General features: G+C 36.3%; 1 protein-coding gene across 3 annotated transcripts in view; it reads right to left on the reverse strand.

Annotated features, from left to right (window-relative positions):
• Positions 1-779: 779 nt before the first annotated feature.
• The window catches only part of LOC147396734 (putative acyl-activating enzyme 16, chloroplastic), a 50,107-nt gene continuing 23,781 nt past the window's right edge, over positions 780-27,105 (reverse strand). For all 3 annotated transcript variants that reach the window (XM_086451821.1, XM_086451820.1, XM_086451822.1), the window contains 14 exons: positions 25,796-26,007; positions 13,076-13,194; positions 10,756-10,905; positions 10,439-10,506; positions 8,174-8,279; positions 7,759-7,917; positions 7,601-7,654; positions 7,441-7,521; positions 6,978-7,115; positions 4,870-5,029; positions 2,468-2,547; positions 2,194-2,339; positions 1,270-1,327; positions 780-1,173 (listed from right to left, as the gene is read on the reverse strand). In XM_086451821.1, coding sequence (XP_086307947.1) covers positions 1,081-1,173; positions 1,270-1,327; positions 2,194-2,339; positions 2,468-2,547; positions 4,870-5,029; positions 6,978-7,115; positions 7,441-7,521; positions 7,601-7,654; positions 7,759-7,917; positions 8,174-8,279; positions 10,439-10,506; positions 10,756-10,905; positions 13,076-13,194; positions 25,796-26,007 — 1,624 coding nt within the window. In that variant the 3' untranslated portion in view covers positions 780-1,080. The remainder of the gene's footprint in view (positions 1,174-1,269; positions 1,328-2,193; positions 2,340-2,467; positions 2,548-4,869; positions 5,030-6,977; positions 7,116-7,440; positions 7,522-7,600; positions 7,655-7,758; positions 7,918-8,173; positions 8,280-10,438; positions 10,507-10,755; positions 10,906-13,075; positions 13,195-25,795; positions 26,008-27,105) is intronic.

The raw sequence follows: 27,105 nt of genomic DNA on the forward strand, positions 1-27,105 counted from the left end.
TTATTAATATAACTCTTAATTCTATTCAACACAACCGTACAAAACACATTAAGATTGATAGACATTTTATCAAAGAAAAAGTGGAGTCTCATGTTATATGCCTTTCGTATGTGAAGTCAGAAGATCAACTGGTAGATATGTTGACTAAAGGGGATTCCTAAGAAGAAATTAGAAGTTCTTAGCAAATTGGGCATGATTGATATCTATACCCCACTTGAGGGAAAGTGTAGAAATAAATAAGTACTGCATTATGTTTGTTTTCAGAGAGGTTTTAACCAAATATTTAGTTGTACGAGGAATTTTTATAATTTTAAGAATATAAATAATGAGAGAAAGGATCCTAATCTCACAAATTATTCTCCTAATCTTTTCTCTTCTCTTCTCTTCTTATTCTTCCTAAATCTGAACTACTACTCAAATTATTCTCTCATAATTAACCCTCATCAAACCAACTTTCTTTTTTTCACATTTTGATATGTGCAATCAAACACCAACATACATTTTCTGAGGAATTCTGTTTTCCATAACCAAATCTTTGGAAATTGATTTTTTCCTTGTCAATGTTGTGTGCAATCATTCACATCCTAAGAGGGGTGTATGGAAGCTCAAATTTACTCAATTGAAACTTTTTTCACTACCAACACAAAAGTAAATTTAAATAGACTTCAAGATGGGTATATTTTAAAATTTAATATGATAAAGATAGAATAGTTGTTGAAGAGATCATCTCAAACTTTTCAAGAGTTAGACAAAACTAATGAGAGATATGGAAAATAAAATAAAAAGAAAAATATATTTTATTAAAAGCATGAGATGAGAGAAATCAGAGAGTTTGTTTGTCAATTACATGGATAATGGTCGTCATAATAAATAGTAGATGAGCTCAGTAAAGAGCCAATTATTTCTGAAACTAGTGACATTATTCAATGAGATGGCCTACAAATCCCACAATTTCTGCTCCATACCTGTATTGATTCGTTCAAGGTTACTAAAATCTTCATCTTTGAGTCGAACAAGGTCTTGATTGATTTTTAAGCATAAACATAGTTAAGATTGGAAATGCAGCTTGTAGACACTGATCTACTTGTAAAGTTGAGCAATCAGATCACTGTATCGAGCCACGACTTTGTCCCTTCGTATTTTCATGGTTGGGGTCATTAAACCACTCTCAATCTGCGATATCCAAAGACATAAGTATAATTAAACATCTAGAGAAAGTAAGCAAGATGTGCAAGGAAGATCATAACGTTGGCTGATGTGGGAGTTCACCGTAAAAGGTTCATCAAGTATGAGTATAGGCCCAATCTGAAATGAACACTCTGACATCCTGTATGATTGCGCACTAAGTTAGGATAAGAGTCATGTAATATTTAATATTTCATCTAATAGTGTTTAGTTGTATTAGATTGGGTTTCTTAGACTTGATTGAGGATGTAATTCATTAAGTTAGTTTGAATTTCATATCTTACCATTAGGAAGTAGGTTATAAAAAAAAGCTTAGGGATTTAGAGTGAGAAAAAATATTTGAGAGAAGTCCACTAGGATTTTTTGCCCCTAGAAGAGGCAAGTTTTAACGAGGTAAACCCCCCCCCCCCCCCCCCCCCCCCAACCCAAAAAAAACAAAATAAAAAAAGGGAAATTACACTTTGACCCCCTGTTGTTTGGTAAAATTTCATATTGATCCCCTAATATTTTGACAATTGCACATACCTCCCCTTTGACAGATGATGTTACAGTACGGATTTTATTTTAATATTTTACCCTATCATGTAATTTTTTTTTATTACAAAAGACAAATAACAATGAACCAATAAAAGTGCCCCTTCCAAGCATTCACACTCTTGTGCATGAATCCATTTTTTTTCAGTGGATATTTTGTTTATAAGATCACATTTCTAAAAGGGTAAAATAGTCTTTAGAAAAAGTAAATAAATCATTCATAAATGTTAGGTGAACAACAAGTAGACATAAGGGTAAGTGGGCCCGTTAAATAACCATAAGGGAGGTAAGTGCAATTGTCAAAATATTACGGGGTCAACAAAGAATTATGCCAAACCATAGGGAGTGAGAACATAATTTACACACACGCACACACACACCACCACCACTACCAATGTTTGGCTCTCTTTCGGGTCTCTGAACGCTTCCCATAAATATACATATATATAAAAGACAAAAATCCAGATGACTCACCATTTCCTTAGTTCCTCATGTAACAATGTGGTAATTTTTTCCTTACTGAGTTCAGAGGTATCATCAGCCAAAAGAGACGATTTTTTTGCTATTGTTAAAAGCTCTTCTTTATTTGGGACAATTAAAGCTCCAAGACGACGTTGATCCTATAAGTAAATCACAAGATGTAGTACTCTACTCAAGAATAAGAAGATAATCTACATATTGAAAAATTAGAGCCAAAATACTTTAGTACAAAACAAAAATATCTTAGACGAAATATTTGGAAATTTACCTGCCCAATTACAACAATTTGTAGAATAAGGTTACTCCTCATGGCAGCTTCCTCAAGTTCTGATGGTTCTACATTTTCACCTAAAGTCAAAGAGTGCCAATTTGAGTTGACAGTATAAGGATTAAGTTTAAGAATATAAAATATAGATATATAAAGATGACTCTTGTGATTATGCAGGGTGACCAACTAGACAAAACTTTGATTCCACTAAAACAGAAAATCCATGTTACACATCTCATTTTTATTGAAAAATCATGTCAAAAGCTTGTGATGCAATAAGAAATAACGATTGTACTGATAATGTGGATTAAATATATTTATTTTGTTATATGATATAATACAACAGATATTGAGATGTAGTGCTACTTATTAATCTACATTTCCTTAATTTTGAAAAATATTTTCCCTAGGTATAGACACCAAAAGCCATTTGTATTTCTTGGTGGAAAATTTTGGTTGAAATCATTACTCATTTCATGTTGATGAGATTAACAGTTAATATCCAACAAAATTTTAATATCACAGATTCGCAGTATATACATTTCCTCAATTTTATTTTTTTTAAATTTAGGGAAATCAAACTTCTCGAATCTTGGAAACCCATTCAAAGCCCATTTATCTCCATTTAAACTTTGGAAAAAGCATATGATCATGTGTTGGAACTTTTGGATTATATGTTGGGCAAAATGGGATCAGGCGGAAGACAGAGGAATTGGATTAGGAAGTTGTTGCCTTCATCATCCTTCTATGTTTTGGTGAATGGGAACCGAGCGGGGGTTTTTAGGAGTTCCCAGGGGTTGAGATAAGGGGGTCCTTTCATCCCAATTCTTATTTCTTATGGCGGTAGAAATGGCTAAAGCATGTCAAATGAAAACTAGACATCATCAAAATGACACAAATGCAATGACAACATAACAAGACCCTATGGAATTAATCGACGATGCCACAAAATGATGTATAGACCATAGACGAACATTTATTATCAACCGCTACACTATTTTCATCATTACTTCCATTAGCATCCTCGTAGAGAAGGTAATAAAAATACCACATACAAAATTGCAAAACCTCAAGTTGTCATGGTTCCTAGATAAGACAACAAATCATAACGAGAAGATCATCAGGTTGACGATAATAGTTAAGCTCAAGTGCAACAATCATGACCAAGTTAAAGGCTGTGGAATTAAATGAACTGACATTTGAGTAGGTGCAAAATTTTATTTAGAATATCAATAGCATACTAAATGGTTTAAACATTATTTTCTTGACTTTTAGTTGCAAGAACCATATATCCTAGATACTACCTACCACTCCCTCTCATAGGGCATAAAATGGGTCGGATTTTATCCGAGAGGTCTGAATCCAAATTTAGCAGGTTTGGACCCCCTGGAGTAGACCCAAATTAAAAAAATGAGTCGAATATGGGTTGATGTTCCTTGACCTGAGTCAGATCTGGGTTGGATGTGGATCCAACCCTACATCCGATCAGATCCAAATGATATATTGCTTTGAAAATGATATTTTTTGTTTTTCAAAATGTCTTTTTTCTACTACTTTAATATAATATGAATTCTTATAAAATAAAAGAATTATAATAATAAAATAGAATGGTATAGCAAATAGAAAAGAAATATAGCAAAAAGAAAGTTGAACGCTCTAAAATGATCTGACCCGACCAAACCGAATCAAGTAATTTGGTCGGGTCGGATCCGGTCCGGTTTTAGTAAAAAGTAAAATGGTTTTAGCTAATAGGATGAGTTGGATTCGGATATGAATCAAATAAGAAATTTGGATCTAGATATGGATATACTAGATCCGGTCTGAACCCTGACCCATTTAAGGCCTACTTTCTCATGCTCCAGAATCCCACTGCTGCTCATGCTTCCTAAAAGTTCAATTAAAACAGGATTGCACTAGCTTCTTCTCTACTCCTACACTCAAGTATGTATCCTCTCACAAGTCACACCCACTCCTACTTTGTTCAACAATGCTATCAGTGATATTAGATTAGCATCACAAAGTTTTACTAACATAAATAGTCTAACATGTACTGATGCATATTGATCCGTATCAATGTTTACAGACTGAGGCATGAATACCAGCAAACATGTTTCAGCATATTCTTTTAGTAATTTCAATGAGTATGAATCAGTATAACTTATCAAATAATAAATAAAATGCATAACTTATCAATGAGAGATCAAATACATGTCCATGTTGATATTTTCTATCATGCCTCGCTAGCATCAAAGCAATGTTGTTGATTTGTTTATTAATCCTTGACTATGGTGTGTGTGGAAAGAAACAACGGCAATAATAATCCTTACTGCTTGTAAAGAAGTTCCTTACCTACAATGTTCTAAACAAAAGTGAATAACTCAGTAATTTGGCACTTCTTATACCTGTTGTAAGAACTATTGTATCCTTAGCACGTCCCTCAAGAACAAGCACTCCTCCACAATGACGACTTCGTCCTCTTGAATGACTAGGAGCAATCCAACCTATATCACCGGTGCTTAGCCAGCCCTCCTCATCTAAGACTGCTTTTGTGGCAGATTGATTCTAATCCAAGAAGCATAAAACATGAAATTTTTTTTGACAGTTACAATGCTCCAATATGTTTTGATATCTAATTTAAAGGTAAAACTTGGTTAGAAGAACCAAAATTTTAGTCTGGGACAAACTCATGAAAACCCTGGAGGGTTTCACATGAGATAAAATTGTGCTCCTGATGATGACAACTGTGTTTAGATAAAACTAAAAGTATCTTTCAAATTTACTTATTTAAGTATGAACACAAGATTATTATTTAAAAGAAGACAATAAATGATAATGAATAGATTATAAATCCTTTTTCCCAAATTCCTGTAACTTTGTTATGCTTAATCGATTGATTTGGTGATCAGTACATATTGTCACTGTTGCTTATGCAGTAATTAAGACACCACATTAATTTTCAAAACAAAAAAAAAAAAAAAATAAAGAACTATGACACCACTGATGGAGTTGCACAGGGGCAACTTTACTGGTACCAAACCCTTGCCTGCTGTTGACTAAGTTTCAGTAAGGGTATTAAGAGCTACTACTTGGGCCAGCTGGCCTTGGATACATGTCATACATTGCATGCACATATTTTATAATATGGTGTCATTTGCTAATCTCCTTTTGAGGAAATTTATTGTTGATAAGTAAATGAATCATGTCAAAAGGAAATAAAGATTACATATAGCAAAAAGAAGCTAATGAGAAGGAATCTCACTGAAGGAACAGGACAAAAGTAACTGTACCAACCATGATAAGGTTAATCATATGCAAGTTCATCCCATCTAAAGACTATTTTTTGATTGGGTCATGCAATCTAAATACTAAGAGCATAATTCTGTAACACCCTTGAAATAGGAGATGTGGAGATCTGAAAATAAAATTGTTTAGAGTTCTAATATTTTCGTCTCAAATGAGCACCTTAAATTTAAAAATAAAATAAAATAAAATTCAACTATTGTTTCCAACTATTACAGTGTAAAGGAGCTGCAATGTAAGTCCCTCTTCATAGGGAAAGCCTTGGAATTCCAACCAAGAAGGATATTTATCTAACTTTAGACCATGGTATTAAATTTTGACATATTTCCACAAAATATAATGACTATTTAAAGAAGGATCGATACAAAATTTAATCAATAGTTCCATTTTGTATGTATTTTAGGGAAATCACTATTTATTTTGCAAAATATTTCAGTGAATAGTAAATTCCAACGAAAATAATCAACATTTTCATATATAAAAATGAGAGATTCAGTGGAAATATTTCTATAAACAGTAAAATTTGACCAAAAAATTCCTTTTTTGAAAAAGGTATGCCAAGAATATTAATAAAAATATTAAAAAAAATATAAATTACTTGTAAAAAGGACTAGTAATGACCCGTAATATTTTTTATATTCTAAGTATATTAGCACTTCATATAAGCAAGCACATAGTTTTAATTTGTAGGATATTTTAGTAATTTCATACATACCCAATATATATATATATATATAATACCGTGCGAATGCAATAATTAAGAGTTTGTTCATTTAAGAAGTGACTTACAAATTAAGGTGTATATAATTAATGTGACATTATTATTCTCCTTTTCCAAGTACAATATATTATTTTTAGTTGTTGGCTTTGCAATACATTCCAAATTTTGCAATGTTTTGTTTTGGTATACAAAAACAATGGAATGTTTTGCTGAAACATTCCGGAATGGAACAAACTTTGAACCATATTTATTGTCCACTATGAAAACACAGGTGAATGCGACATTCTTTTACAAGTAAAAAACAATTGAGTTGACATACCATTGCAGCATAAACTACAATACAAGTATACAACCTATCCATGCTCCTTGTAATTAAATATACAATATTATCTTGGGTATTGCACTCTGTGATGGTTCAGATTTACTTCATGGAAGCTACCAGTAATTGATTAATTTGATTAGCAATGATCCAGACTAAAAGAAATTTACCTTGTAATAGCCCTTCATAACTTGAGGTCCTCTAACCATAACAATTCCCTTTGAACCAACCCCAAGAACTTCAGCAGTTTCTGAATCTACAATTTTGATTTCTGTATGCTGAAGTGGGTGCCCAACCGAGCCAAGAACCTTCAAAAGTTAAATCTGTGACATTAAGTCATACAATGTACCACTACATCTGGAAGTAAATAAAGTTGAAATCAAAGAAGACGTTTCTATATTATTATTTTTTTTTGAAGAAACTATGCCAAAATATATGCAAAAGAAGGATGGTGCTGGATAAAATGATTCTAACAACAAATCATTTGACTAGTAGGAAAACAATTATGATGATTTAGTACGTCATATGCAAGGCTAGTTCAGAGCCAATAGACCGCTTGCATTTTACTTTGTTTCTTATGAGTCTGTCTCCTCACATAGTAAAGTCCAATTTTTGAAACTAAATGTTTCTTACATTACAAGTAAGTCGTCGAGCGGCTACAACAGGAGAAGATTCTGTCAGACCATAGCCATTCTGCAACTTCACACCAATTGCCTGAAAGTATAAATAATTTATGTGAGAAAGCCACATAAACAACTCAAGCCCAGTAATTTGAATGTGTAAAACATCTGACCTCGAAGAATCTGTCGACATACAATGGAAGACTACCGCCGCCACTTATACCAGCCTGCAGTGTGACAGAAACACTTCATTACTTGCACACTTCGTAACACCTAATAGAGAGAAATCAGGTCAACGATAAACAATGAATTTCAAAATAGTAAATCAAACCTTTGATATTCCTATTGCCGAGTGGATTTTACCATAAACAAGCTTCACCCCAAGCATATGTAATGGCCACAAAACTGCAGTAATAATACTCGCCCACAGCCAGTCCAACATTGAAAAAACAATTGAATCTTGCTTCTGATTTCTAGTGAGGAACTTTCCCTACAAATGAAGCTGAAGTCAATTTATTCAATAAACTCTTGAGTGAATTGCTTCTTCAATCAACCAGTTCTACTTTCTTGGGAAAATGATGGATGAAGATATTAGTCAGGAAACTCTATGACAGACTAATTATCAGCAGTGAGGAAAAACTTACAAAACTAATTTTCCAAGCATTTATCGGGAATTTAACCAGTACTTTGCCTAGATACTTTAAGAATTGTCATGAAGAAACCAAAATAAAGGTAAAGGTTCAAACCTCATAAACCCTTTTGAACTCCATGTAGACCAGACTGATCTTGATTAAAGTCAGTGCGATAAGCTTTCGAACACTGGAGCTCGTTGAAATCTGTTTCTGGATTCCTCTGCAGGAGAGAATAGAAGGAGAATGAGGGAAGCACCGAGAATAGATTGTCTAACTTTGTTTCTCCAAAACTACACACTCCTGCCAAAGCTAACAGGCTGAACAAGAAACCTTTTGCTGGCTTTCATGAAAAATTGCGATCTACAGAAACCCTATCCTTCCAAATAGAAAATCCCTTTTTGACCTATGACAAAGTTGTTGTTGTTGTTATAGTACACAATACACAGAGGCATACAGAGACAAACCCATATGGGCACACCCTGAGCTTTTAAAGCATGTGTATGTGGCATATATTAGCAACCCTGAACAATGATATGGAAACATATTATTTTACATCCCATAACAGTCAATAGACAAGTAAATTAGTGGGCATATTGATTTAACAGCTTATGAAAAACAACAGAGACATAATTTGAGAAATCAATAATAATATAGAAAACCTAGTAAATCATATAAAGCATGGATCAGCAAGTTTAAAAGGTGTTGGATTTTGAGGCCCAACTCAACACAACTCATTTATCGCCAGAGTCAATTTGAAACGTCAAACCAGTCACAATCGTATAATCTTTATGCCCCATTGGATCACAATTGATTCAGTGTAATTCGCATTGAGGAGTCAATGCGATACTTCCCGAGTCAAGTTGGTCCTAGTCCCAGATAATGCAAATCCCAAGACATGGATTCAAAATATGGATGCAAGGTCCAATGATACTATGGACAATTGTGTGGTGGTTACATTGTAATTGTCTGTCGAGTCACCAATCTAACACAGATTAGTCCTTTTTATGGTAAAATGTTGTACAGAGATGTCAATTTTTAAGAATGTTAAATCATTGAACATGGTTCAGTAGCAAACAAATTTGGTAAGCTTGAAAGAAAATATTTTGATCAGTGAGGAAATAATGCAAATTTTTTAGAAATAATGGAAAAGATGGAAAATACATTTTGAAATCCTAGCAAAATGATAAAACAAGTATTAAAACATAACCAGATATAATCATAATAAAAGATTGACAATACTCTGCACATTATGGAACTATGTAAGAATATAAGATGCAAAAATAGCTGGACTTACAGATTTAAATCTTCAGAATTATGACAAATACATGTGTACATTGTCAAAAAAATATTTCTAGCTTTCTAATAAAATAGTTTTTAATTGAAGTGCCAACTTAGCTAAGTGGTAAGACATGTGGAGTGTTGTTCCCATGTCCTAGGTTCAAATCCCCTTGAATCCAACTTCATTTGCTAACTACTAACCCTATATCTTTCCAAAAAAAAAAGTATATAATTAAAAATATTAGTTTAATTTATTGAAGAAGTGAATTATACAGGTGTTGTGAGATTATTGTAGCTATAGCATAGAAAATCTGTCGAAGAATACAAAAAGTATAATTTCAAGGCAATAAAACACATAATACAACTACATACCAAGAATATTATAAAGGTTAAGGTAACAAGGACAAATGAAGTACATATACGAAAGACTTGACAAAGATAAATCTGATTGGGGGGAAACATCACAAGAGCCACTATGAAGAACGATGCAATCTGATTGCCTGAATTAGGATCAAAGAAAATATTTACTGATGCTTATGGAACCTCCTTGATCACAGATGAAGGACACTCTTATATTTGTGAACCAATTGAGTACAAATGCTTTAAACCACTATTTGGAGGATAAATCGAAATTGAAGAAAATTGTTCGGGTTTCCTTCAAGGAAAAATGATTGTTCTGTGTGAAATAAATACCTATTGTAAATCAAGAAGGAAAGAATGGAATCTCCTCATTCATAATAGGATTATCATTTTTATTGGTAAAATAAATTTTATTGTTCAGCAGAATATTTCACAAAATGGATAATGATTGCTACAAAAACATATAATTAGTTGAATTTTTTGTCAAGACTAGTGGAAATGGAAATATTTTGGTATATTCTCTAGGAAATATGTCAAAGTAAATAAAATGGTTGTGAACTTGTGATAATGTTTACATGATGATGGTAACAATGACGACAAGGATGCAATCTATTTGGCATTTGCAATTACATGTTTATATTCTTCATTCCACACATAAATAAAAAAAGAGAAATAAGCCACAACATTCTTTTAATTAATGGTGCATTGCTGCCATTTTAGTTCCAGGGATGAAAAAAGTACCTGTAGAGTGTCTCGTATACCAGAGGAACAGAGATAAGGTAGTGTGGTTGATAACGTTGCAAATCTTCCTAAAAGCAAATGCAAAATATATACATATTAAAAAAGAAACTACAGCAGCAACAGCAAAAAATAAGAACATCATCAAAATAAAAATAAAAATTTGATCCACTGAAACAATAGTTCAAGAATTTTCGAATTATGACCAACAAAGTTAGAACAGCCGGTCAAGAAAAAAAGAGGCATTCCATAAGTATGATCACCTGGGAAATATAATTACAAAGAAATACAAAAGTAAACTAGTGAGCTGAAGACCATACCTTCAAGTTTTTTATGGTTGTGTATACTTGCTCAACCCCACATGTGAACGTGAAATACTCAGCAGCTCGTTCGTATGCATGCCAAGGAGGGAGCATGCTTAGAAACCTATCACCAGCTTCTGCAGGTACTATGTCCCACAAGTTCTTTATCTACACAAACAAGTGATAAGGAAGTCACTTCTACAATAAGTGAGTTGCGTATGAGCAAAGAAGATAACAAGTTCAAGCATAGAAAAGATAGTATAGATAACAGAAAATGTGGGCATGGTTCTTTCTAAATTCAGCAGCTTAGCCCAGTTTCTAACTTGCACATGCTAACAACTCTCAATTTCATACAAGGAAACAAGGTGTTAGTCAAACCTTGGTTGCACATGGACACATCTCTCCAGCTCCAGAATCTCATTCCTGATCTCAGTTCCTAAAGTAATCTATAAAATCTCATTTTCAAATAACCGATTCCCCGTTTCTGCATTCATATCACCTTCCGCACCTACTCTTGTTTCGTGCAATTAGGAGACAATTGGAAACCCAGTACTCAACATATTCGCATAGATAACTTGATATAGTAGTTGATTTACTATTATACATATATATATAATAAAACATAATTGTAGGGCCCACTTTATTGCATTTCCTCTTCACCCCTTCTAACTTTACTATATTTCCTCTTTTACTCCTTCAACCCACTTTATTGTTTTTCATCTTTTACCCCTTAACCTCAGAAAATTTTAATAATACCCCAAACTTCATTTTTTCTGCTTTTACCCCCTTAATCCCGATGAGGATGCCCGTGCCTACAGAATGGGTGAACTATAGTATCTATATATAGTACACACACATTTGAGCAATTCAAATAGTAGATAAATAATGGTCGAAAAGAATAAAGGTAACTTAAAAGATTTATCCTCATAAGATTATCTTTATGTGTTGAAAATGTTCATTTACCACAGATGTTTATATATCATTTGTTCATTTTAAGTTCTCTAGGATGGTGTGGAATTTTTTTTTCTTTTTTTCTTACAGCTGTCTGAGTGTGTGGGGTTTTCCAAAAGGACATGGCCACTGTTTTCCCTCCAAGGGTCATTCGAGTTTCTTGGTAATAAGGGCTAGATGGAGGATGATGCCATAGCCGTATTTCAGGGTATTAGCTTAAGTGTAGTTCTCAGATGTTGAAAGACAAGTTTGACGAAATCCCAGAATGATGTGGGCCATTGGGCATCTTCTCATGGATTGGTCATTTATCAAGGACTTCCCAGAGTCAAGTTAGAGTTAATTGATAATGGAAATCTTGATTCTCTATTGATTTGTTGTACCACATTTGGAGAGGTCAATTTACCGTCTTTCCCTTCTCTTTATGCCACGTAAGAAAGGAAATCTCTTCCATCATCTTGTATCTTGTCTTCTTATTAATCACTAAAAATTTATCTTGATAGAAAAATGAAGTTTCCTTTTATGTAGAGTCAAGTTGATGGGAAATTTTAAATGCAAGATCATGTGTATGATGCTGCACGTGATTTGCTGAGGTTCACGGATGGACAGAAATTTTGAAGAAAGCATCTGTTCTATTCCTGAGATTTTCCACTGTTATTCGAAGAGTAAACCATTCTAAAGGAATTTCACAATGTCAAATCCGAGGATTTTATACTTGCCCGGGATTCTATATTAAAGATAGTAATGCAATCAAATGGTCAGCAGGCAATCTAGTAAACAGTTTACTTTCTTTTCTTGTTAGATAACAGTTTACGTTCTTTTGGGAATATCCAACTTGTTAAAATGAGTTTAGATATTACAGTAAAGTCAATATATTTATTGCTGTTTCACTTCAGGATTGTCAGGACTCTTCCATTTTGTAGAGAACGATCGAGAGAGATAATGGAAAAGGAAAGGATAGAAATGAATCAGAGTTTCATATAGGAAAACAATAAGGAAGCATAAGAAAAGAGGGATCATATGAGTAAAGTGCAAGCAGACTTAAAGGCAGCTTCATATAGGAAGACAATAAGGAAGCATAAGAAAAGAGGGATCATATGAGTAAAGTGCAAGCAGACTTTAAGGCAGCTTTAGACATGAGAAATGGAGAAGGTGAGACAGGGATCTCAAAAATTTTAAACTAAATTTATTTTTTTCCTCAAGAAAAAATATATCAGTGACTGACAATGACTTCCATAAAGAGTTTAGAACGAGGATTTTGTTCCGCTCAGCACTTTTCATAGAAATATTGAGAAAATTGGTCAAGTACCAGGTCCAAGCATTGATCTTTCAAACATTGGTACAATCAAAATATTTTAAAAGATACATGAAAAAAAGGTGACACTCAAACCTGATGCAATAGATTTTGATGTGTAAGCATAACACCTTTCGGGGTGCCAGTTGTTCCACTTGTGTAAACAAGTGTAGCAATATCATCAGAGTTGATGGCTTCATAAATATAGCGCATGCCTATAGATAAATTAGCCAGTCAGCCAAGTTGTGTTCCCACCAATGAACAGGTAATACATGAAAAAGAAGGAAATATGCTATTTTAGGGGGGGGGGGGGGGGGGGGGGGGGGGGGAGGAGGGGAGGAGGGAATGTTCTATAGACAAGCAGAAAGAAAATTACTTTCTAAAAAACAGTTAGGAAATATAGCAATCTGACACAAAAAACAATATTAGATCCCCAAAGTAATAGAAAAAAGTAATAAATAAATAGAATGGAAATTAATGGTTAGACATTATTAGTTGCCATTATCTACATCCAGATCTATAATGCCTAAAACTGATGTATCAAAAAGAATAATTTCTCCTGTCAACACTTTTTACCAATTTCTATTTCATTGTTATTAGTCCATCTGCATTAACCAAACTACTGATTGTATTTGTGCATCTTGACTTCCAAATCTACAAAAGCCATTGGATCCGCCATTTTTTTTGACCAATTTGAGGTGAGTCTCGTATATATCTTACACCTTATATCCATGGTCCTATGGAAAAGACCAGAAAACAGTAGTTACAACATATGTTAATGAAGTAAATAAATTTGCTTTTCTATCTGTGACACATTGGCTAAGCTTGCTCACGTAGCTTGAAACACTTATTTAAATGGTTTTTGAACTCGTGACAATAAACCAACAAGTGTCAAAAATTTCATCCACTGATCAAGTGGTTTATTATTATAAAAGTGATTGATTTTAGTCAAAGTAATAAATTTTGGTCTGTGTCTATTTTTGTCAACCTAGAAATGGAAATACTTCACACAAATATTTTGATTGGTGTGGAAATTAATACAATTTTCATTGAAAATGTAAGAAATGATGAAGCAAACATGCATACATGCTTAAATATTATTAAATTACAAGTCTACAACAAAAAATCCTATGGAGTACTGAAATGAATATCAATAGTGTTTCACCGCACAGTAGTGCAGGTATTTATGAGCCAAACAGCTATAAACAACCGTAATGCACGAGGAAATGAGAATAATCTTGTCACATTAACTACTTGCACTTTAACATATAACGAATGCACTTGCTTAATTAAACAGACCATTAAGTAATACATCCATGCATTTAAATATGAATGAATAAACTATTAACATATCCACAAATTAGAACATGAATGATTATGTGCACACAGATTATATGCGAAATAATATGATATAGACACTTTATCAATCATTATCTTCTATTAAAGAATTGTACCAACTACTTGCAACTAACTGTTAGTATTTTATAAATTGTGCCAATACTTTTTCAAAGGAGATTTAAAAGAATGTTTCAGTTGAAATTTATTGCTCAAAGACTTTTCTTCTATAAATGAACAGTGATTTAAACCAAAATATATACAAAGGGAACCATACAGAGTTGCACCAACTATCAAGGAATCAAAAGTCAGACCATAAAATTAAGGGAAAGAGTGATGGAACAAACATTAAAGCAAATAAACAATTTGGTTTTATGCTAGGTAGATCAATCATCGAAGCAATCATTCTACTCAAAACAAACGATGGAAAAATTTAGAGAAAAGAGGATGAAAAATCTACATTGTTTTGATTAACTCAAAGAAAGCATATGACATAGTACTTAAAGAATTCATTTTGTGGGTATTGGGGAAGAAAGGAGTCCCAAGCTGTTGAATAACTCTTATTTTATTAGTTTTACAGCTCTTTTGTCCTTTTTAGTCTTTTCAGTTATTAGACAATGTAATTCCCTTAAAGTTTAATTAGGGCTTAGTAATGAAACACTTTTTACTGTTCTCTTATTTTTAACTTGGTATCAGAGACAGGTTCCATCTCCTCTCCTTCCTCCTTGCTACAACCCCATCGCACAACCCCTCTCGTAAATCTACCTCACAACCTCTCGGTTTAGTGTAAATAATCACCCCTACAGGGGTTGTTTTACTCCATCCCTAATCACAACATGCGATAGGGTCGTTAAAACTCTTTGAAACCTTACGACAACAAGGTTGTTGTTCTTAGGCTAACTGATGGCTCTAAAGGCTTTCGGCAATAGGTTCTAGATTGTTTTGGAATTCACGATCACAGCAAGGCTGCTGTTTGCATCATTTGGAACCCACAAACACAGCAGGGTTGTTGTTTGGAGTCATTGACAACAGGGTCATCGTTTGAGGCCTGCGACCACTACAGGAGATCAGTTTTGAACTTGCGATCACTACAGGGCCATCGTTTGAGGCTTGTGACCACTACAGGAGACTTGTTTTAAACCTGCAACCACACTAGGTGCCTTGTTTGAAGCCTGTGACCACTGCAGGGACATTGTCTGAAGTATACGATCAGCACAGAGGCTGTTTGAAGACTCGTCTGAGGTAGACGATCAACACAGAAGCTGTTTGGAGACTCGTTTGCAACCTGTGATCAGCACAGAGGCTGTTTTGACGCACTCACAACAAGGGTACTGTTTGGATTTGTTTGAAGCCTGTACTCACAACAAGGGTGTTATTTGGATCTGTTTGGAGGCTTGTCTGAGGCCTGTGATCAGCACAGGGTGCTTCTTTTGATTTGTTTGGAGGGCTGCGATCAGCACAAAGGCTGTTTGGAGCCTGTATTCACAGCAAGGGTGCTGTTGATAGCCATCCCTTTGTCCTCTTTGAACTCTCTTCAAACCAAAGTACATAGATTTTTTTTAATGGCTTCTGAGAAGTCCTCTTCCTCGATCACCAGTAATAGTAATGGTTCGAGTGGTTTTTCTTCTCACTCCACTGACTTTCTAGGAATTCAGATTACCACCGTGAAATTAGATGGTCCTAATTATCTTCTTTGGGCACGATCGGTTGAAATGTTCATTGGTGGGAAAGGAAAGATCGGTTACCTCACGGGAACGGATAAACAACCTACACAAAACGACACTTCTTACTCCCACTGGTTTGCTAATGATTCTATGGTCCGGTCTTGGCTGGTTACATCTATGCAACCACACATTGCGGCTGGATTTATGTTCTCTTCGACAGCAAAATAAATATAGGACTCTACAAAGAGCATTTACTCGCAATGTCAAAACAACGTCTAGATCTTTAACTTAGAGCGTGAGATTTCTCGTCTTTCGCAAGGTGATTCTTCAATTACCACCTATATCTCATAGCTACGTGCTCGGTGGGAAGAGTTGACCTTTTATTCCTCGTCCTACGTCTGGAAGGATCCGTTTGATGAGACATTATATGCGTCGATTCTTGATAAGAATCGAGCTTTTCAATTTCTAGCTGGTCTACGAGAGGAGTTTGAGTATGCGAAAGTTCACTTATTGGGTATAGATCCATTTCCGTCCCTACAGACTGCGTATTCTTATGTCTTGGCTGATGAAAGTCATCGTGTAGCTGTCCTACCTCATTCTTCAGGAAACCACTCTGCTATGCTTGCTCACGTACCTTCTCCACAGCCTTCTAGTAGGTCTCTGCCTACCCGTCAGCAACATAAGTGTAATCATTGTGGGAAGTTGGGTCACGTGAAGGCTTGTTGTTATACACTTCATGGTCATCCTAATCAGCAACGTCAACAGTCTCAACGATCTTCAACTCATGTAGTCTCTCAAACGACTACTGATTTAACACCTCCTTCAACTACTACATCCTCATCAAATTCGATATCTCTATCCCAGGTTGAGCTTCACAAGTTCAGGAAAATTTTCAATCAGATGGAGACTTCATCCCAGCCGATCTCTACTTTCGCTCACTTGGGTACTTTTACATCTGCACACAGTATTTCCACCACTTCCTCACCATGGATCATTGATTTTGGTGCCTCCTAAAACATGACCGGTACGTCCTCTTTTTCCAAAACCTATAATGTTTGTTCTAGTCATCACAAGGTTCGCTTAGCCAATGGTTCTTTGTCTTCTATAGCTGGTCAAGGTCATTTTCCTTTTACATCTTCTTTATCCTTAACTAACACACTGCATGTTCCTCAACTCACTACTAATCTTATATTTGTTAGTAGTATTACTAAAAATTTGAATTGCAGTGTAATTTTTTATCCCCTCTCATTGTGTCTTTCAAGATCTGGAGTTGAAGAGGACGATTGGCACTAGATATGAAGTGAATGGCTTGTATCTTTTGGACGTACCCGGTTTACCTAGCACCCATTCTGCTTCCCAGATTAGCAGTAGTAGTCAATCTAATAAGGCTCTTGTAATGCGTTAGCACTTACGCTTAGGCCATATTTCTTTTGAATATTTGAAACACATGTTCCCTGCTTTATTAAATAATAACAATTTGCTTGATTTTTCTTATGAAACTTACCAATTAGCTAAACATGTGCGTTCTTCTTATCCTATTAGTATGAATACTATTGCACCTGTTATGTTTAACCTAATCCATTCTGATGTGTGGGGTCCTTCCCTTGTCACATCAACTCTTGATTTTCGTTATTTTGTCTTGTTCATCGATGACAACAGTCGTTCCACTTGGATCTTTCTTATGAAACACAAGAGTGAAGTTTTTGGGATTTTTAAGCAATTTCTTACTATGATTTGTACCCAGTTTGGTCGTACCGTTAAGACCTTCCGTTCTGATCATGGTACTGAGTACACCTATAATAAGGTCTTGAAATTTTGTTTAGAGTCTGACATTGAGCATCAAATGTCTACTGTTAAGACCCCTCAGTAGAATGGTTGATTAGAAAGAAAAAATCATCATATTCTAGAGTTAGCCCGTGCTCTCTCTATTGGCATGAACGTGCCTCAATCCTATTGGGTTGATGCAATTCTTACTGCGGTTTACCTTATTAATCGGATGGTTCTTCAGTTGCCCATGCCTTTCTTTCAGCTCTACCCAGATCGTCCCTTATTTCCACTTCCTCCGCATATATTTGGGTGCGTTTGCTTTGTTCAAATTCTTGACCAAACTCGTACAAAACTTGATCCTAAGGCTGTCAAATGACAGAACGAAGCATATTGAAGTTGATCGACATTTCATATAGAAGATTGTTTCTGGGCAGATTTGTACCCCCTTTGCTTCTACATCTCAGCAACTTGCTGATATTCTTACTAAAGGTGTCAACAAAGCCGCCTTTGAAGGTGTCTTGTCCAAGTTGGGCTGACATCCACACACCAACTTGAGGGGGAGTGTTGAATAACTTTTATTTTATTAGTTTTACAGATCTTTTGTCCTTTTTAATCTTTTCACTTATTAGACCATGTAATTCCCTTAAAGCCTAATTAGGGCTTAGTAATGAAACACTTTTTACTATTTTCTTATTTTTAACTCAAGTGGATACATTGGCACATGTGAGAGAAGTGACTTAAAGCCCTTATTTGTTTGCCTTCATATGATTAATTGCTTATTTTCAAGAGCAGATCCCTTGGAGTTTGTTATTTGCAAAAGTAGTGTTATTTTATAAGACTAGTGAGGCGATCAACACATAACTAGAATTCTATTAGATAAACATCTGAGTCCAAGGGCTTCAAAACAAAATAAAACCAAGAAAGAATATATGACATACAACTCTATTGATCACATTCATGGATAGGAAAGACTAGAAAAAGCTAATGGCTAGGAAATACCCTGAAACGACCATTTCCATTACCTTGGTTCTATTATCCATAAGTACGGAAAGATTTAAGAAGACATTATAGAAAAATTTTAGAAGAGAAAAGTCAAGTCTCATAATGAGAGCTTGGCGTATATTTATAATCAATAAAAAAGGGAATAGACATAAATGCCCTTACAAAGGAATAAACCGAAATAAACTAAGATTAGTAAAACTAGAACTAACTATTCTAAGATTTTCAATACTCCCCCTCAAGCCGGGGCAAATATATCAACTAGACCCAGCTTGGCAAGGTGAGAGTTAGTGATAGAAGGTCCAACAGACTTTGTAAGCATATCGGCCAGTTGATCTGAAGAAGAAACAAAGACTGTCTCAAGTGCACTAGATCGAACTTTCTCCCTAAGAAAGTGAACATCAACATCGATGTGCTTAGTTCTTTCATGAAGGACTGAGTCAGATGCAAGCATGATAGCAGACTTGTTGTCACAGAACAACGAGGAGGAACCAACAATAGGAAATCCCAACTCTGTCGGCAAAGATTTAAGCCAAAAAAGTTCACATGTGCCAAGAGCCATAGCACGATACTCAGCTTCAGCAGATGAACAAGAAACCACACTCTGTTTCTTACTTTTCCACGAAATAAGATTACCACCATAGAGAGTACAGAAACCAGATGTAGATCTCCTATCTGTAAGAGAACTCGCATAATCAACATCAGTGAAACAGGACAAATGCGACTGAGTAGCAGATGAATAAAATAGGCCTAGACCAGGATGAGACTTCAAGTAGCGAAGGATACGGTACACAGCGTCAAGATGAGAGGTATGCGGAGCATGCATAAACCGACTGACTACACTGACTGCAAAGGTCAAATCTGGTCTAGTGTTAGTTAGATAAATCAATCGGCCTACGAGTCTTAGGTAAGATGAAGGATCAGATAAAAGCTCCCCAGATTCAGCATGAAACCGATGATTCTGATCCATTGGGGAAGAGGCAGGACGACAACCAAGCATACCAGTGTTTTGAAGAAGATCCAATGTGTATTTGCGTTGAGATAACGAAATACCACGACGTGACTGGGCTACCTCTATCCCTAAAAAATACTTGAGGGAACCTAAGTCTTTAACCTCAAAAGCATTACCCAATTGCCTCTTAACCCTGTCAATCCACTGTGCATCATTCCCAGTTACTATAATATTGTCCACATAAACGAAGACAATGGTATTGCGACCATCTACTCCTCGTCGAATAAAGCAAGTATGGTCAGAGTGGCATCTAGAATACTCCCCTTGAAGACGAAACCCAGGAGAGGGATCCATATAAATGACTTCTGTCAAATCACCGTTTAGAAAAGCATTCTTCACATCAAGCTGGTGAAGAGGCCATGAATGACATGCCGCTAAAGAGATAAGAAGACGAACAGTAGAAAGTTTGGCAACAGGGGCAAATGTGGCACCAAAGTCTTTCCCCGGAGTCTGTGTAAATCCCTTAGCGACGAGACGAGCCTTATAGCGATCAACAGTACCGTCTGCTAGATACTTGATGGTGAAAACCCATTTACAGCCAACAGTCCGCTTTACAAAGGGAAGAGAAACAAGATCCCAGGTATGATTATTCTGCAATGCATCCATCTCAGTAGTCATGGCCCTAGTCCACTTAGGATCTCGTAAAGCCTCAGATACAGACCGAGGAATCCGAATAGAGTTTGTGGTAGCAAGATAGGCTCGATAGGAAGGAGAGAGACCCTGATAGGAAACAAACTGGACAATAGGGTGATTAGTAACACATCCTCGCTTACCTTTGTGAGGTACAATAGGTAAGTGAGAGTCAGTAATGGAAGGACCAGGAGTAAACGTAAAAGGAGTTATACCTGAGTCCAAGGAAGATGTTGGCAAAGTTTGAAAGGGGGGAGGACGTCGAGAGTAAACCTGCAGCGGCGGTGAAGAAGGTGGAGAAAAAACTGGTGACGGTAGCACTATAGGGGACTGATCCTGCAAAGGAAAATAGTCCTGCAAAAAAGATGAAGTACGAAAAAATGGAACATTTTCAAAAAATGTGACATCTAAGGAATGAATAAGACGATGAGTGAGTGGATTATAGCATCGATACCCCTTTGACATAGATGAGTAACCCAAGAAAACACAACGAATGGCTTTGTTATCTAGTTTGGTGCAATGGGGAGTTCTATCCTGAACAAAGCAGGTACACCCAAAAACTCTCGGTGTAATGGGGAAGATAGTGCTATCAGGGTGAAGAACATGAAGAGGCACTTGTCCCCCTAAAGTGCGACTTGGAACACGATTCAATAGGAAAGTAGCAGTAAGAATTGCCATATTCCAATAGGACTTGGGAACATGCATCCCTCGCAAAAGGCAACAAACGATGTTCATGAGGTGGCAATTCTTACGTTCCGCCACCCCGTTTGCTCAGGAGTGTATGGGCAAGTTAACTGATGGAGCATACCATGCTCATGGAGATGGGACCGAATCCCATCAGAAATATATTCCCCTCCATTATCTGTTTTAAGAGATTTGACAGAAGTCATTTATATGGATCCCCCTCCTGGGTTTCGTATTCAAGGGGAGTATTCTGGGAAAGTATGTCGCCTTCTCAAATCTCTGTATGGCCTAAAGCAGTCTCCCTGAGCTTGGTTCCAGCGCTTCTCTACGGTCATCCTATCTATGGGATTTTCTAGATGCCACTCTGACCATACTTACTTTATTCGACGATGAGTAAATGGTCGCAATACCATTGTCTTGGTTAACAGTAATGTTGTACTGAGTCTGAATCATTTTGAGGAAATTAACAAAAATAAGGAGCACCTCAGAATGAGAACGCATTAAATAAACCCAAGTACAACGAGAATAGTCATCAATAAATGTAACATAATATCTATGACCATTAAAAGCAGTAACAGGAGAAGGCCCCCAAACATCAAAATGAACTAAATCAAAAATAGCATTAAATCTATGCATGCGAGGAATATAAGATGTACGTGTGTGTTTGGAAAGCTCACACACAGAGCACTGAAATTTGTGTCCATTACAAGAATTTTTTAAAGTAGGAAATAACGAACATAAGTGCTGAAATTTTGCATGTCCTAATCGAGCATGCCATAAGTCTAAAGTTTGGGAAGAAAACGTATGATTCGCAGTGAGTGGGAGGATGGAAGCTGGAGCAGCAGTAGGTGGAGCACCAAACAGATACAGCCCATCCCTTTCATATCCCTTGCCAAAAATCCTCCTCGAAATCAGGTCCTGAAAGACACAGTGAGTGGGAAAAAATGTTACAGAACAATTTAGGGATTTTGTTATATTACTCATAGATATAAGGTTAAGAGATAGGTGAGGAACATGGAGAACAGAATCAAGAGAAAAACCAGGGGTCAAGGAAATAGTACCCTTACTATGAATAGGGGTAAGAGACCCATTAGCAATGCGAAGCTCTTTATGAGTAGTAGAAAAAATAGAAGAAATAAAATGATTAGACTCACCGGTCATGTGATCAAAGGCACCAGAATCAATTACCCAAGACAGAGGAGCAGAGCCAGACTGAGAGGCATGAAATGCAGAAGAGGTACCTGTAGGTGCGGTGACAAATGCGACTGTCGAGGATGAGGGAGTCTGAGCCTGAAGCTGATCCCGTATAACAACTGTAATCTGCGTCTGTAGATGTTGCAAATCAATAGTTCCAAGGGACGCAGGATCAACAGAGGTAGATTCCACAACAGCAGCACGGGGCTGTCCCCCAGAAGATCTCAACAGGTGGGGATAGAGTTGAAAACAGCGGGCCTTCTCATGGCCAACCTTCCCACAGTGGTTACACGTAAGACTACTACCTTTACCCCGTCCACGGCTGCCACGACCTCGATTCCCGGATCCTGAAATACGAGAGTTAGAGAAACCCGAATTAACTGCAAGAGCCATCTGATCTGTATTTGAAGCAGAGATAATGACAGGAGACTAAGTCTGAGAAGGAACTACACAGCGACGACGTTCATCACTATCAATGGTCGCAAATGTCTCAAATAAGGACGGCAGAGACGTGGTATTAAGGATTTGGGTTCGCAGTGCTTCAAACTCAGGACGTAGACCCATGAGAAACTGATATGTCTGATGTCGAGCAATCCTCTTAACCACATACCCAGTTGCCTCAGCAGACAACTTAGCCATAGACTCATAGTGCGAGAGTTCCTCCCAATGAGACTGAAGGAATCCAAAGTAATCTGCAACATCTTGATGTCCCTGTGTAACCTGAGCAATATCCTGGTAAAGTTCATAAATCCACGAGTCATTACGAGCATGTGCATATGTTTGAGTGAGAGCGGACCACAAAAAGGAAACAGTCTCATGATACATAAACATAGTATAGATGCGTTGCTCCATGGAATTAAATAACCATTCTAGAATGGTGCAATTATCAATTTCCCATTGTTCAAATTTTGGATCAGTGAGGGGTGACTTAAGAATAACGCCTGACAACCAACCAGATTTGCCTCTACTACCCAAATAAAGTCGTACAAACCGGGACCAGGACTGAAAGTTACGACCATCTAGTGGTGCATTAGTTATACGCTGGACTGAGAAGTTTGCCCCAAGAGTTGTGGTAGAATCCTTAGTCTCGTGAGTCGTCGTCATTGCACACTATGAATAAGAAGGAACTTTGGATTGAAGGGAGATCCCTCGTATTAGTACTGTCGAAGGTCAGATAATGCTATTGATTGTTGTTAGCAACACAAAAATATTTTTGTCGAAACCCCTTGTTGTTGAGGTCAAAATAAAAAAATATTTCTTGCTGTTGCTGTCGAAGATCACAAAATAATTCCTTCTTGTAGCTGTCGAAGCCTCAACAGATCACCAAAAATCCCTTCGTACAACCCTAGAGCTGCTGTAGAACTAATTGCAGGGCAGTTAAGGGCTTAAAAGCTTATCGCAAGAGCTAAGGCCTGTAGATCTGATCGCAGGACTGTTCAAGGCCTGTAGATCGGATCGCAGGGCTGTTCAAGGCCTATAGGCTGATCGCAGGGTTGTTCACAACATGTAGGTTTGATCGCAGGGCTGTTCACAACCTGTAGGTTTGATCGCAGGTCTTGTTTAGGGCATATAACTTGATCGTAAGGTTCCAGCCACTTGCTGTTGATGTCGCAGGACTATTCAAGGCCCGTACACTGATTGCAAGGCTCCAAATCACTAGCAACTGCTGTCGCAAGGTTGTTTCAGACATAGGTCTGATCCTGATGTACACAACTGCACGTAGTTGTTGTTTATTGGTGTCGCAGGCCTGTTTAGGGGTATATAAACTGATCGGGATGTATACAACAACACCTTATTGTTGTTTGCTGCTGCTGTTGCAAGTTGGATTGAGGCTGATGGGGGCTGATTAAAGTTCACCCAATAACTCTAGAGTGGATAAAGGGAAACCCTAACGTAGGGCACAAAGATTCACAGTGCAAAACTCTATTGCAGCATGTGAAGATCTAATAATCTCTATCGCCACATGCGATGAAGAGAATAAAAATCAAAAAGGGGCCCCCACAGGGGAGAAACGAAGATGGAAGGTGAAAAGTGTTTTTTTTTTTTACTCTGATACCAAGAAGAATTTTAGAAGAGAAAAGTCAAGTCTCATAATGAGAGCTTGGCGTATATTTATAATCAATAAAAAAGGGAATAGACATAAATGCCCTTACAAAGGAATAAACCGAAATAAACTAAGATTAGTAAAACTAGAACTAACTATTCTAAGATTTCCAATAATTATCCACCAAATTAGAGCTAGATGGCTAAAGTGAAGGTGTGCTTTTGAAGTGCAACGTGACCAACACATCGCAATCAAACTAAAAGGAAATTTTATAAGATGAAAGTAAGGCTAGCTACACTTTATAGAGCTGGATGTTAGGCAATCAAGAAACAACATGTGCATAAATTATGTGAAAAACTACGAAAGATTAAATTAGACCAAAAAAAAAAAGCATTCGGGTATGTGTCTTGAAGTCTGGTTACTACCCCAGTTTTGCAAGTTCTAGAAAAGCGAGAGAAAGACGAAAAAGAAAATGGATTGAAGTAGTGAGGAGAATACTTTTTTTTGGCTAAGCAAGCAGGGTTAGTGGTTAATGGATGGTGAATGTAGGTTCAATAGGGTTTGAACCTTGGGCATGAGATCAAATCTCCTCAAGCCTTTACCACTTAGCTAAGTGGCACCTTCAATAGTGAGAGAGAATACGGACTACTTAAAATTAATAGAAGAAATGGCTTTAGACAGAACTAAATGGAGAAACAAGGTTTGTTGAACCGATCCCAAACTTTTGGGACAAGTCTTTTGGAACAATTATTTTCTTGGACGCTTCTAGAGTCCCTTGGTGCTTTGAGGTAATAAATGGACTTATGATCAATTTGAGGAGAAGTGTTCTTAGCATTGGTGACAAAGAGGGTATTTTGGAATATTGTGCCAGTTGTTTAGTTGTAAGCTCATTAGATTTCATCAACACTTCTACATCTTCTTCTCAATTGATTACATCCTCATATGTTGCACTGAAGAAAATTAAAATATTTGGTATCTGCAATCCCATTACCAAAAAGCAATCTGTTGTCCCTGAAATCTGAAGTGCTGCCGCCTACAAGTGCAAACAATAGATTTCAAATTGATAAAATAAGGAGGGCAAAAGCTAATTTCAACACCATTCGTTTCTGAGTTGAATCATTCTTGGTGTCGACAAAATAGTAAGTATACCCGACACACACACAGTTAGTTCCAGAGTTCTACTGTCGCCATCATCCCACGCCACACTTAAAACTCTCTGGGCCATTGATCTTCAATTTACGAACTTCTATAGGTGACCAAGACATTTACAATCTGTCGGTGGGGGGTTAGTCATTAGAAATTGAGAATTCAAGAATTTAGCAAAGCATGCTTCTTGCTCTATATAGCAAAGCTAGCAGCATAGGCTGAAAAGTAAATTCTATTAACAATGGAAGAACAGAATCAAGTTGTAATGTCGTATCAAGATTTATAGGGTAAAATATGAATGCAGGTATAATTCAATATATCAACTTTCTGAAAGCATTTACCCTCTTCATGAGAATCAAGGAAGGCTATGTGGCTTTCTCGGCCCAAATCTATTATCTCCTTGTAGTTAAAAACAGGAATGCCATCTATTACTTCACGACCTAAGCATGATTTCTCTCCCCAGAGTAGAATGATAAATCTTATATCTGCCCTGGAAATAAAAGTGTCTGAAATCCGGTTGAATAAGTCTGGGTTGTCCACAACTAGAGCAACACTGTGATGCCATGGAGGAAAATGAACAATGGTTCAGAAATTTCATTTGGAATACCATATGAGATGGAAAGTACAGTCATCTTTGAAAGTTCAGTGGAAAAAGAAAAAGAGTACAAATTGGCAAAGTTATCCAGAAAAAAGAATTCTATAATATCCAACATTTCAGGAAATAATAAAGAAACTGAAGAAATTGTACCACAAAAAAATTTCTCTAAAGAAACCAACACATGAATGCCTTGGGAAAATCCAAAGAGAGGAAAATGAAACCATAGGGAGAAAGGAATCAACACTTTGAGATTTAAAATTGATGAAATCTGTCAAAATGAAAACAATGTGAAAAAAGAGTTGAATGGCAAAACTGGCTTCATGTTGCTGTCATGAATATTTGAGATATGAATAGATAATGATGATGAACTTGATAAGCTGAAATAAATAACAATCATATAATCAGATAAAATAGAATATCGATTGTTGCATTTTCTCTCTATTTTTAAAAGCAATCAAGGTCTCCACCCCTTTAAACCTTTTTGTGTCTTGTTTGGATTAGGGCTTCACTTCTCACTTTTTTAATATTCATTACATTACTTAGCAGAAAAATGCCGAAAAAATATTAGAATAAATTACTACCTGTTCAAAAAAGTTTGTAATCATGCATCTCAGATGTGGGCACAACATGGTATCTAACACAGAATTTTTAATGGAGTGTCCTTATTAGAGAGATCAACAGTAAAGACCGAACAGAAACAGGGAAAAAATAAAGAAAAGGACAAGATTTGTTTTTGAACCCGAAATTTGTACAGAATTTTTTTTTTTTTAAACTTTCTGGCTAATTTTCCACCAAATGATTTTAAGCTACTTGTGGATACACAGGAAACAGCCTCGAGTGAAACAATAAGTATTTTCTATTGATTAAAGTTTTGGTATGTTTAAAGTTGAAGTGCGGAGGGTTTACTCTCCAAAAAGAAAAAAGAAAAAAGAAAAGAGAAAAGAGAAGAATGAGGGGAACGAACCAAGTTCTTGGGCGTCCCCTTTCTCGCTTACTTTTTTATTGTGCGATCATATTAAATTACAGAACTATCACCAATAGTTAAATAAAGAA

The sequence above is a fragment of the Akebia trifoliata genome, chromosome 8, assembly GCF_017979445.1.
Source record: "Akebia trifoliata isolate Shusen 1 chromosome 8, ASM1797944v1, whole genome shotgun sequence".
Lineage (NCBI taxonomy): Eukaryota > Viridiplantae > Streptophyta > Magnoliopsida > Ranunculales > Lardizabalaceae > Akebia > Akebia trifoliata.